Source organism: Talpa europaea (genome assembly GCF_964194135.1).
Source record: "Talpa europaea genome assembly, chromosome: 3".
Classification (NCBI taxonomy): domain Eukaryota; kingdom Metazoa; phylum Chordata; class Mammalia; order Eulipotyphla; family Talpidae; genus Talpa; species Talpa europaea.
This window is the reverse complement of record NC_140069.1, coordinates 61124993-61139265: the sequence shown is the minus strand read 5'-3', so window position 1 is coordinate 61139265 and position 14273 is coordinate 61124993. Positions and strand designations below refer to the sequence as shown.

Below are 14273 nucleotides of genomic sequence, written 5' to 3'. Positions count from 1 at the left end.
AATCAGAAATTTTACATTTCCTAATTTTGTTTTTATTCAATTTGAAAAACAGTACATCTTCTTTGTGCTTGGCAACTGGACATCATACCTGAAGTCATAATTTAAACATCCTATGGACAAAATATATACAAAAACCTCTAAAAGATCTTGATATTGTTTAATTTGGTTAAAATCTTCATTCTACAGTTATCAACCACAGCAGATATAAAGATCATAAAATAATAATCCCCAACATATCATTAACATGTTTTTAAAAAGTTAATAACTGATGAGGCACAAAAAAAATATTATGTGATTTGCCCAAGATCAAGAAAGGAGTTAGGGGAGATTTTTTAAAAAAGCATTATTTTCTAACTTAAGCATCAATCAGTACTAGACCCTAGGTTACACATCTCACAAAATTAGTTGAGTACAACAGATACAGAAACTAGATGCATTACTTAGAAATGTTTAACTTAAATTCCTATTATTACTAACCTTAATGTTAGGAATCAATATGTTCATTATACATTATTAGGAATTTATAAAAAGAAACATGATCATTTTCTGAATTATTAGGCATGTAATGAGTTGTTTAAATCTGATACAATTGATTATAAAAGCAAAATTGACAATACAATTTTAAACAAATTCAGCAAAAGATGTCTATTAGCATGATTTTAAAAAATGCTTATTATAGAACCACAAAATTTAGAAGACAGTACTACAGAGACAAACATATCGATATAAATGTATTAAGTCATCTTCTGGTGGATCTTTTGTTTTTTATGAAAACGTTCTAACAGAGCACTCATAATGTTTCCTGGTATTCTTTGGTGCGTATCTATCAAAGCTTGAACAGCATTCTTTGTCTATTAAGAAAACAAAAGAAAAGCCAATATTCTTTTAGTTCTCAATACATATCATTTACTTTGTAAAGATTTTTATACAGTACTACTTTCAAGAAGTCTTCCCCAAATTAGCACCCATATCTCCTCAAAATTAATGGCTTCCTTCACCGTACACCATAGCATTTTCTTACACTTACTATATTTGCATTATTATCTCACGACCATTTTCAACACTAGGTTGTAAGATCCTTAAGATATACTTCAATACTTTAATGATACTGAGTACAATATCCTGTATACAGTAAACACTCAAAAGGGAAAAAAAAACACACACACAGAAGAAAAAACATAGTACGCAAATGCAAGTTTCACTGCTTTCTAGTAACTAGTAAGTATGTGCATTTTTTCTTTCATCATTGTACACATGAAACAATTACATGAGGCAACGCAACAGGAAAAAGTGAGGAAAGTTATGAATGAGCTGACATACTTTTTAGTTTATTGTCTCAATTTCCAGACATTTTAATTAAGTCATAGCAAGGAAGTCAATTGGGATATATCAAGAAATCTTCTAAAACTGTTTCCCATTAAATTCTTGACAAATTTCAAGTTTTTATATTTAAATCAGTTTGTGGTATCTAGCTATTTCATTTAAGTACATACATAGTACGTATATGTACGTTCACGTACACTTTGTTTCAGATGACAACCTTTCAGAAAGTCTTCTTTTTACAAATCTTGGACCTTCATCTCTCTTTTTTTTTTAAAGATTTATTTATTTATTCATACAAGCGTGGGAGGGTGAGAGAATTCACCAAAGCCAGAGCGGGGAACAGAATAGGCAGAGGGACCAAGCTACACTGCTGAGGCAGCAGGAGAGGTCTGAGCGCCATGTGGAACCCTCACCGGCGGCCAGGGATTGAACCGACACTGCAGAGGTTGCAGGCAGCCTCGCAGCCCAGTGCTCAACCGCTGCGCCACCAGGGGAGGCCCCTCTTTTTTTTTTAAGATTTATTTATTTATGCATATAAGAGCTGGGGTACAGGCCAGAGATGAGGGGGGTGAGAGGATCCACCAGAGACAGAGTGAGGAACAGAACAAGCAGACTGAATGAAACACACTGCCGAGGGGAGCAGCAGGCGAGTCAGGAGAGGTCTGCCTCGCCATGTGTGTTTCTCTCTGGCCGGCCCAGGGATCGAACCCATGCTTTAGAGGCTGTGGATTGCCTCATAATGTGATGCTTAACCCCTTGCGCCACCAGGAAGGCCCCTTTCATTTCTTTTTAAGTGAAATTAATAAACACAAATAAAAAGATTGAAGCCAAGTCCTCGGGTAATTGGCACAATGACTACTACCACATAGGTAGTGCACTACACAGTATATATTTTAAAATTTTATTATTAATTCAGGAAGCATAAGATGCTTTGGAAGCTGTAATAGTGATATAGCCTCTAACTTCAAAAAGCTCATAATTTGATAAGCATAATTAAGTACAAAGTAATTAAAATATGTAAGATAATGTGAGAGATGTGTCGTCCAACATGTGAAAAAGGATATCTGGAAGTTCAAAATTCACAAACCGGAAATATTTCAGTAACAGTGAAGGACGAAGCACAACAAAAAAAGACCACAGGAAACAACTGTTTAAGGAATGGCAAGTTAGTGAGAGATGGCTGGGGTTTCAAGTATGTTTTCAAAAGCTAAATGATATGTTTTAAACTTAGATTTCAACTCAATCATAAAGGGAGTTAAATATCAAGTGTATGAATTGAGGTATCAATGAAGAATTTTCAGGGGAATATCAGGGATAGGTATTAAGAAAAATACAAGTCTTGCAAAGATCACCAATGACCCCCCTTTTACCAATAAATCCAATGGACAGTCTTTTTATCTCAGTCATCATTGATGATTCTTCTGGAGCCCTCATAGGCACACCAGAAAAAAAGCTAGGTTTTTCTCCAGCTTTCAAACTGCTCCCTTTCAATCTCCTTTGAATCTCAAAATCAGGCACTAACTTACTCTTTAACATTTCAATAACCTGACCTATATATTTAATTGCCACCTATTTGCTGATCACTCCCAAATTTATATCTCTCCAGTCCCCAGTTTCAGATAGGAATGTACAGTATGACTTCCTGAAAATGTTTGAAAGGCACCTCTAACTTAAGACTTCTTAATCCTAAACTAACATCCTATCCCCCATACTTTCTCCTTTCATGACTTCACTTTTTTCCCCAAATGACACTACCATGTATGTAGCCAAGTCAATCCAAACCTAGAAGGCAACCTTAACATTTTCTGCTTCTCATTCACAATAGTCATTCATCGTTGGTCCCGTTTCATCTCTCCAATATCACTCACTCAAATCTATCTCTTCTCTCCATTTTCTTTCCACCTTAATAATACATGTATATATGATACACGTGTGTATATAAATTTGTATTTATATGTGTATTTGTGTATGAGAATGTCAAGAGGCAGAGAGAGAGAGAAATTGCAAGCAAGGAAAAAGAAGAGATTAAGACTGATAAAACTTTAAGGAAATATCCCAAGTAAGTGTCCTCTTCAGTACATAATATTTTCATTTAGATTTAGATTATTTACAAACTGCTCTTTTGCACAAATGCCCGAACAGTCTGTCATCCATTTTTTAATTTGTTATCCCATCCCCTTTGATCCTTTCTCCTTCCTTCTCCCCCCTAACCTCACTTCATTTATAAGTGTCCAGTAGTTTTTAAACTTTTATATTAATTAAAATTTGTTTCTTATATTGTTGTAGTCCCCATAGTTCTTCTGTCACCACATCATCGGTGAACCATCCCCACATTCCCTTGTGTTCATCCCTCTCTTGTTTTGTCCCTTCCATCCTGTCCCCTCCTCTACTGTGTGCCTCAGTTCTACGGTCAGCTTGCTAGTTTTGTCTTTTTCTTGCCCTTTTGTTTGGTTTCTTTATATTCCACATATAAGTGAGACCATCGGTATTATCTGCTAGCATAATCCCTTCCAACTCCATCCACATTGCCGCAAATGGCCTGAATTTGTCTTTTTTGATCACTAAGTAATATTCCATTTATAAATATACCACAATGTTTTGATGAAGCTGTCTATTTTGAGGCATTGGGGTTGTTTCAATATTTAGTTTTTATTAAATATTTTTCTTTATCAAATCTCTTGCTGTATAAACATTCATTATTTGTTTTTGTCATTCTGACTTGCTTTACTACACACAATTCCTCAAACTTTGCTATAAACGGCAACATTTCATCTTTCCTTATGACTGAATATTACTCCATTGTGTGGCTATACCACCTCTTTTTTAATCGGATCCTATATTAGTGGGCACATAAGCTGTTTCAATGTTTCAATTATTACAAATAATGCTACATAAACACTGTAGAGCATATAATTTTTTGAGTTGATGGTTTCATATCCTTTGGACAGATGCCCAAAAAACAGCAACACTGGGTCATATGGTATTTCTATTCTTGATTTTTTAAGACTGCTTTCTAAAACGGCTACACTAGTTTACATTTCCCCCAATATAACAGGATTCCTGTTTCGCCACATCCTCTCTAGCATTTGTTTTTGGAAATATCATTTTAACATGTGCCATTCTCAGAGGTGTGAAATGATACTCATTGTGGTTTTGATATGCATCTCCCTTATTAAAAGCAACGATGAACATTTTTCCATGTATCTAATGACCTTCTGGGTATCCTTTTTAGTGAAATGTCTGTTTAGACATCCTGCCCATTAATTATATGTGCTTTTTTTTTTCGTTAAATTGAATAAATTTATTTTACATATCTTGGATAGTAGCCCATTTTTGGATGTTTAATGTGTCAATATTTTCTCTGACTCAGTACAATATCTTTTCAACAGACATGTATTTTCTCTGTGTAAAACCTTTTTAATTTGAGGTAATCCTTTTTGCTTTTATTTCCACTGCCATTGGGATTGAGTCTCCAAAAACATCTTTATCACTAATGTCAAGAAATATATCAATGTTTCTTTCTGTTTATTTTCCTTTGCAGTTCTTATATCTAAGTATTTAATCCATTTTGAATTTATTTCTGTACATGGAGTTAGAAAATGATCCAACTTCATTCTTTCACATATTACTGCCCAGATTTCCCAACACCATTTGTTGACGAAACTCTCCTTTCTCCATTGCATGATTGTGGCTTACGTAACAGATTACATAACAGATATGTGTGTGGATTTACTTCTGGGTTTTCAATTCTATTCCACTGATCCTCGCGGCTGGCTTTTTATTCTAATATCATATCAGGTAACATGACACCTACATTTCTCCTTTATTCTCAGTATTGTTTTAGCTATTCTAGGCCTTTTATGGTCCTATAAAAATTGAATTTTTTTGCTATATTTCTCTGAAGAATATCATTGGCATTATAATGGAATTCCATTAAATGTATTTATAGCTTTTGGTAGAAAGGTTGTCTTGACTATAATTCTTCTCATCTTTGAATATGGACTGTCTTTCCAACCCTCTAAATCATACTCTATCTATATCCTTTAGTAGTCCTGTAGTTTTCATTGTACGAGTCCTTCACCTCCTTGGCTAGGTTAATTCTTAGGCATTTAATTCTTTTTTAAAATTTATTTATTTATATATAATTTACATCATTATTCATTTTTAAACAATGTTTGCTTCCCCCCCCTCAGGTGTAGTCCCCACAGAATTTCCTCCACCAATTCACCAGTGCACCATCACCACAGTCCCCTGTGCTCCTCTCTCACTCCCTCCTTCCAATTCCTCTCCCTCCCCCTCCCCTGCAGGATGTCTCTGGCTTATAATTGTCTGTTTTTGTTTTGTTGTGTTGTGTTTTGTATTGTTATCTCCCCCTCTTCCCACCACTGTGTCTTATTTGGTTCCCCTATATTCCTCCTATAAGTGAAACAATCCAATATTTTTCTTTTTCCTGCTGACTTATTTCACTGAGCATAATCCTTCCACCTCCATTTTGCTGCAAATGTCATTAGTTTATCTTTTTTTGATTGCTGAATAGTATTCCATTCTAATTACTGCAACTGTGAATGGAATTATTTTCTTAATTTCTTTTTCTTATTGTTCATTATTTGTCTATAAAAAAATGCAGCAAATATGTGTATGTTGATTTTGTAACCTGTCACTTTACTATATTCATTTATTATTTCCAATAGCTTTTTGATGTAGTCTTTAGGATTTTCTATACATAACATCATCATAATCTATAAATAATGAGTTTCAATTTCTTCTTTTCCGATCTGAATTCCTTTTATTTCCTATTCTTGCCTAATAGCTCTAGTTAAAATCTCTAATACCAAATTAAATTGAATTTGTCACCCATTTTTCAAATATGGTTTCATTTCTACATTAATTTGGATGCTAATAACTTTGAATTTGTGAAAATTTAGGGATCATTATACTATAGGATCTAACGTGGTATCTAAAGTAGTCAAACTCACTTAGAGAAAAAGTAGAAGGGTAGTTACAGCATTTATGGAGAGGCAGAACTGCAGAGTTAGTGTATGATTTCACTTATATGTAGAGTCTAAAAAAGCAGAAATCATAGAAACAGAATAGAATGGTGTTTGGCAGGAACTGGGCAAGGCAGGAATGGGAAGATGTTGGTAAAGAGCACAATCTTCCAATTACAACAAGAGTAATTTCTGAGGATATAATGTAGAGCATAGTGATAATAGGTAACACCTCCTCATGACATGTTTGAAAGTGCTGAGAGAGTAGATCTTAAATACTGTCACTGAACACACGGAAAATGTGGTAATTATGTCAGGGATGGAACTATTAACTAACTTATTGTGGCAATCATTCTGTAATACACATGTATCAATCTTGCCACTGTACATCTTAAATTTATACAATGTTATATGTCACTCATATCTCCATAAAACTGGAAAAATTGGAATATTGTGCACCCATAAAAGAACCAGAGTAAGGTATTGATAGGAAAAAAAAAAAAAAAAGAAATAGGGAGTTGGTGTTTAGTGGTTTGAGAGATTCAGTTTTGCAAGATGAAAAAGTTAAGAAATCTATTATACTACAGAACAATGTACATTGTTTAACACTACCAAACTAAAAACTTAAAAATGGGTAAGTTGAGTTGATCATTTCTATTTTTTAAAAAACCTCTACTGCCGACTTCTTTCCCACGAATTTACTTGGTTTCCTACCTCTCTCCCACTCCCTTTCATTCAACTTTGATTCTTCCTTGGCCTTCCTATTTAAATGTTACATCTCTTACACCCTCTTCAGTTCTCTTTCTCTCTCTAACCTGTCTTGTAAAGGTAATGGCTTCAACAACTGTCTCAATACAATTTCTAAATCTTCAGCATCAATTTGACTACTCTCCCAAACTCATGTACAATATTCCAAAAATTACCTACATAAACATAGATCTAGATATCCTCCAGGCAAATATTCAGAATTAGTGAGTAATCTGGCTCTATAAAATCTCACAAATCTGTACTTTGTCTCCATATTCAAGTAAATATGGAAATAGTTATTTAATTCATTCATTCACTGAACATTTATTGATCTGTACTTAAATATCCAACACTGTGTTAGGAATTGGAAGAATGCACTTTTTTTATATGTATCTAAGCAATGACAATTGCTACAATCACCTTTACAAAGCATTTAAAGATGAATTTACAATTACTTGTTTTGGCCAAAAAATTAGGGTGGGACTGACATGAGCAACTTCCAAAGTTTATCCTAATTGAAAAGTAGTTGGTAGACAAATTCCTTAATTTGATGTTTAAGGGCCTAAAAATGTAGCTCCTACTTAATTTCTCAGTCTCATCTCAATCAAACTCTACTCACTAAGCTAACGACCCACGTTTACTTCATAGCTGTAAGTGCTACACAAAGAAAAACAGGGTGGGCCTCCCTCATGGCGCAGGTGGTTGAACGCAGTCTGGATAGCTGTTCATAGCCTCTGCAGCGCAGGTTCGATCCTGGCCAGCCGGGGAGCTACCCACATGGCACGGCAGACCTCTCCTGTCTTGCCCGCTGCTCCCCTCAGCAGTGTATTTCAGTCAGTCTACCTGTTCTGTTCCCCACTCTGTCTCTGGAGAATCCTCTCACCCTCCCACACTTCTGGCCTGTACCCCAGTTCTTGTATGCATAAATAAAATAAATAAATCTTTAAAAAAAAAAGAAAAACAGGGAGAATTTTGGTCAGATGAGACTAGAAAATGCTCTTTGAGACAAAGTAATATGGACATTGTTGGCAGAGGGTTTCTAGAAATTTTATTGAGTTCCTGGGCTTTGCAAAATTCCTAGAGGAGGATTTATTAGGCAGTACTTCCCAATCTTCTTATTCTAATCATTTTAGACTGTTCAACACTGTTGTGCTATGCAATCTACTTTCCTGTCACTTTTTCATTGTTCATACACTTCCCTCATGCCCAAAATCCACAGGCCCATCTTTGAACACCCAGTGCAAAGTTACCTCATTCTAGGAAACTTTTCCTAGTATTTTCCTTCACAAAACCGTCCCTTTTCTTTTTGAGCTTCTACTCTTCCCAAAGTCACTTTCACTTATTCCAGTAATCTTTCTAAGTTCAAACCTATTAAGACATTCATCTGCTTCCAACAGCACCCACCCTGGCTTTCAAGAAACAAAATCAATTATAGGCCATCAAAGTCTAAACCCTTCCTACATTTCTAGCCTCATCTACAATAAACTATCTACTCCTCAAAGATTTTACACTATATTTCATATCACCTTCCCATTATATATTTCCTCTATTCTTTGTTCAGTTAATCCCCTCTTGTTTTTCAAAACTCAGTTCAAATATCACCTACCTCCAGCAAGCATCTAGATAAAATTTATATGCTTTTCCTTTCTGCTTCCATTATACCTCAAGATAGCAGTTCTCAACCAGGGGACATTGTGGCCCACCTATGACAATGTGCTGAGACATATTTTCACTGTTACGATTGATTAGGGGTGGGGATGGGAATACTTCTGGTATCTAGGTGAACAGAGATGCTGGTAAACATCCTGCAATGCAAAGGTCAGCCCCCACAAAAAAAGGTGACTGTGCCCAGGTTGAGACACTCTGTTGTAAGCACACAGTGTGGTAACACTTATCCACCTTATAACATTGATTTGGACTGCAAGTCTCTAAGATTAAGATTAAGCACCAGCCACTCTACATGGAGAATTTCCTATCTGCCATACACTGTTCTAAACAACAAACAGAGCAATCTCATGTAACCTTCAGGGAAAACTATGAGTAGGTACTATTTTCTTTCCTGCTTTGCAGACTAGAAGAGTGAGGTGAAGAGTATCCTTGGTCACACAGCAAAGAGAAAGTTCAGCTAGGAACAATCTGACTTCCATTCCATTTTCCTCCCAAGATATTTCTACCAGGCAAAAATAATATCTTTCTTTTCATGAAGGTCCAAGTATTCTTCTTCTAAATATCACTAAACTAAATTCTTTAATCATCAGTGCCAAGAACAAGGATTCTCAACACTATTGATACTTTAGAACGGATAGTTCTTTGTTGGGAAATTGGGGGAGTCATCCTGTATAATGCAGACTGCTTTCTAGTATCCTTACCCTTTACCCACTAGATGCATGCAGCACCACCAGATAGCAGCCTGCCCATTATAATAATAAAAAAATTTGTCTCCAGACAATGCCAAATGTCCCTTGGGGAGAACTCACCACTAATTTAGAACATGCTTTTAGAATAAGTGAATAAAATTTTAATACTTAAAGGTAAAAATCTATCCTAAGAGTAAGAAAGAATGAATAATTACCTTTTCAGCTAATTCTTCTGCTGTTATCTTTGGATCATACGGAATGGGATCACCTAAATAGGTACGTAATTTCACTGGAAAACCTCCATACATTGGAGCAAATGGATAGCGGAATTTTTCATAAAGCCACCTAAATAACCCTGTGTTAAAGTAAACAAAATCATTTTAATTGGTTAATAAATACTCAACACATAACTGTAAACTTTCAACTAATTATGTAAAACATAGAAGATATCAAATAGTATCTCCTCTTCACAAATAATTATGTTTTTTTAAAAATGAGCTTTTTATCAATGGTAACAAATGTACAAAACTATTGCAAGATGTTACTAATAGGAGAAACTGGACATGATGAGGGGGTATCTAGGTCCTTTCTGAGCTTTCTGCTCAATTTTTTTGTAAACTTAGAAATGCTTTAAAGTTTAAAAAAAATGTGCTTTACAAATATGAGAATTAAAAATGGCAAATTAATTCCCATTATTGCAAAGCAAAGTGTAAAGACTACAAACAAAATTACACTAAAAAAATCCAGAAACTCACAAATATGTGACTTACATGAGTGAAAGAAAAGATGGAAGCATAAAATAAACTTACATAAAAATGAAACTAAAATGCACCAATAAACTAGGTAAAGACTATGAACATAATTATTATAAATTAGGGAAATCAAAAAGCAAAAAAATTTTAATGCTAATGACCAAATATAAAATTTAACAGGATTAAAAAGTGGCAGTCAGTGTAAAATAAACTGATGAACTATGGTTAAGTTTTTTTTTTAAAGAATTCAAAGAAATTAAAAAAAATAAAACTAAGTTTTAAAAAAATGGAATTCAAAGAAGACAACATATCTATAAACTGCACTTAAACTTTAAAATACTTTCTACATATGAAACATAGAATATATCATAAAGCCCAAAGTAATACTCAAAAAAAAATCACTAGATACTAATTTATGGTATTTTTCTACTTTTAAAGTCAAGAAAAGTCAAAAAGCAGTCAAAAGGGAATTTTAAAACAAGATTAGGAGTAATTTCTGATATGTGACAAATTCTAAAGAACTGATCTCAGAGAAAATTGTACAAAATAATTCTAGAACAGATGTTAAATATCACATCAATCCACCTTTCTACTTTAAATTTGAGAAAAAGAAAAAGCATGACCTAAAATAGTGGAATATCAACAACAGACCAACATTAGACAAAAGAAAGAAGTTTAAAGTGCTTTAGGAGGGAATTTGTATGTAGGTGAGAATATTAATGATACAATGCTAGGGATATAAAACATAATAATACATGAACCATGGGATGCACAAAACAAATAATGAAATTTCTAAAAGAAAAGGAAAACAACTGAGACATGACAACAAGAAAAGCATGCTCAAATGTTATCTCTTCTATAATGAGACTCAAAGTTTATTTTGCCATCAATAAATTGAAGGTAAACAAAAAGCACTGTTCAGTGTAAATATATCAAGATTCAAAATATTCTTTAAAAAACAAGAAATAGAAAATAAAAAGTAACAAATAAAGCAAGTGATATCCATTGGTTGTTAATCTTAATTCAATATCACACTGTCATCTATTTTTTAAACTGTAATTTCTCTGGGGGTTAGAATACATATATTTATTCTCAACCTCAACAGCACAGTTTAACACAGTAAATTTGACAATTCATACTGCAATTTTATAAAGTCAATTATGGAAAAAAGTCCATTCAGTATGCATATGAGACTCTTAAAACAATCCAACAACTAAGAACCACCATTGCTTAGAACCAGTTATCATTCAGACTTTAAACATCAATATACTAAATCTATTATCTAAAGTAATAATTCAAAAGGATTCCTTACAGGGTCTCAAAGTCCAAATATTTAAAATATATTATAATTAGAAAAGTGATATGAATCAGAACTTACTTGTTCCTCCAAGTGATCTAAAGCCTTCTCGAATATTTTGTGTAAACATAGGAATAATGGGCTAAAGAGAATTTGAATTAAAAATAAATTAGTCCATGTAATATCTCTATGAGTCACTAATGCAAACTTCTGAGGGCCTGTTTATGAAAATAAGTTATCTTTAAAATAAAGGTATATTGGAGGGGGCAGGGAGAGGAAGGACTAAGGTCAAATTAAGGGGAGGGTGCAATTGTATGGGGAATATAAACAAAATGAAAATGCATACATTGTGCAAAAATGAAAAATGATGTAAGAATTATATAAAATAAAATATTAAAAATATTAATTGAGCATAAAAAATAAAAAATAAATAAAATAAAGGTATATTTATCAGTGTGATTTATCAGATCACGTGCAAAACTATAAATTGGAAACACTACCCTCTAGTGGTATTACATACATATTTCATTTATCAACTTTTCCTATCACTCCACATAAACCCTTAAACTCAAAATAAAGATTACAGTTATCATTAATTTCATTAAGTAAATGAATGTGGAAAATTAAATAGGTTTCTATGGGCTTTAGAATAGGGTGTTCAGTGAAGAAAAGGTTACAAGACAGTTGATCTCTCTACAAGGAAATTTACATACATTTAAAAGTCAGGTTTAGGAAGACGTCATAGTATTTTGAGAAACACCATTTTTTTTGAGTTTGCTATATCTAATAAAGTTCAACAACAATGAAATATGAATAAGACACACTGCAAAAAAAAGGAAAAGCATATATATAAGAATTGCGTCATGAATTTTACCTGGTTTTTATTTTTCTATGAATATCAATGATAAAATACACTTTTTAAAAATAGAAAACTTAACTAAGTATCATTTTAAAAATGGATTGCAGCAAAGGACCACATAAGGAGATTATGCCATGTGAAACTTAAGTAGATAAAAATATACAATAAAACATTTAAAGTGTAAACAAAATATACTGAATTAAATGTTGTTTTAAAATACAGCAAAAAAGCCTGAAGAAGGTATCACTTAGAATCTATCATGAGTATTTCTCTAATACAGAATTACCTGCCTCAGTGAACAGGGTTTGACATATTTAAATAAGCTGACATTTAAAAGGCCATTCCTATGCAGCTTTGGAAAACAGTAAAATACAGAGGACAAAAAGAAGAGGCTACAGGAATAGCTCTCTTCATAAAACTTATCACCATTAACATGTATATACAGATATATATGATCAATGATTTATTTATTGCTTCTAGTCATCCGAAGGAAGAAACTCAATAGCAGGAACATTTTGTTCACTGTTCTACCCCCTGGAACCTAAAACAGTGCCTGGAATACACTAAGTGGCAAAAGAAAATGTAAAGGATGAATTACAGAAGGAATAAATAAACAGAACAGAGAAATAATACATCTAATGAATTAATTTGTATTCTCTGAATACAAAGGGTCAGAAATAGATAGTGGCAATCTTAAAATCAATTAGGAAAAAAAGAATTCAAGTTAAAGGAAACCAGTCAGATGAAGAATTTAACAAGTGACATATAAGACAAAGTACACTGACTTTTTCTGGAAAAAAAAAAAAAAAACTAGAGATTATGATCTAGGAAACCACCACCAGTTTCGTAAAATAAAATGATGGTTGAAATCTTAATGTCCTAAGTTATGTTTTTAGAGTTGGGAACTTAAAATGTCCAAGAAGGAGCAGAAACCTTTCAACACACACACATATCCACACCCTATCTTGCCTTCTTTGATCACTTATGCTACAAATGTCTACTAGTGAGCATGAGGCTTGAATTCTGTATTGCAGTATGCACTTCATAAACTTCATAAAGACTTTCCAGATTACACATCATCCTTTAAAAAACAGATCCCAGAACCTAGAAGGTAGTAAAGGAGAAAGCTTACCCTAGTTGGTTCTGTTTTGCAGGCTACTCTCTGGGCATATGGTTTCTAAGTTTGCATTCAAGCTTATAGTCTTAAAGCTACAAGCATGACCTTGTTATAACATGATACTATAGAATAATTATACATTCCTTTACTTATACATACTTCATATACAAGCTAGCATTGAACTGTTTACATGTACATGTGTCTCTGTATGTGTGTGTATGTGCATAGATGTGTGCAAGAGATAGAATGTTTATTTTCTTAAAACTACTCTTAGGAGAATAAGTTACTTTAATATGGTCTTGGAGTCTTTGCCACTAAAAAGAAAAAGAACTATTAGAAAAGATACTTATCTTGTCTAAGGTTCAGTTTCTTCATATATAAAATGACAATAATAATTATTCTATCAAAGTTTTTTTAAAATTAAGATAATACATATAAACAATTTTATTGAAACACTTTTTTTTTACATCTGTTATATTAGAGTAAATGGGCTATTTTTCCCATAACTTATTAGTTATGAAGTTACCTAAAAATTCTCATAAAAGTTATAATTCTCAGGAATTCACAAAATGAGTAATTTAAGTTATATAAATTTATATTATCCATAACTTTCAAATGAATCTTAAATATTTTCTACCAATATTTTACAAACTTGAATTAATAGCCTATTCTTTTTTCCTATTATCACATCACAATCTAAATGTTAGTTCTGGACAGTGCAAAATTTTTACTCGAAGTTCATAATAATTCTGTGAGGCCTATGAACGGATTTTCCAAATATATTATCTGTGCAATTTACAACTATATCCATAAATAAGTGAAAAATTTCTCTC

The 14273-nt window shown here is 33.0% G+C and overlaps 1 protein-coding gene across 3 annotated transcripts in view; it reads right to left on the bottom strand.

Annotated features, from left to right (window-relative positions):
- Positions 1 to 712: 712 nt before the first annotated feature.
- Positions 713 to 14273, bottom strand: part of TMEM68 (transmembrane protein 68) — a gene marked incomplete at its 5' end in the record, with an annotated part of 37272 nt that continues 23711 nt past the window's right edge. Inside the window, 3 exons of one of the 3 annotated variants that reach the window (XM_084230913.1) lie at positions 713 to 851; positions 9631 to 9770; positions 11546 to 11606. In XM_084230913.1, coding sequence (XP_084087039.1) covers positions 735 to 851; positions 9631 to 9770; positions 11546 to 11606 — 318 coding nt within the window. In that variant the 3' untranslated portion in view covers positions 713 to 734. The remainder of the gene's footprint in view (positions 852 to 9630; positions 9771 to 11545; positions 11607 to 14273) is intronic. The other 2 variants (XM_084230915.1, XM_084230914.1) reach the window with 2 other exon arrangements.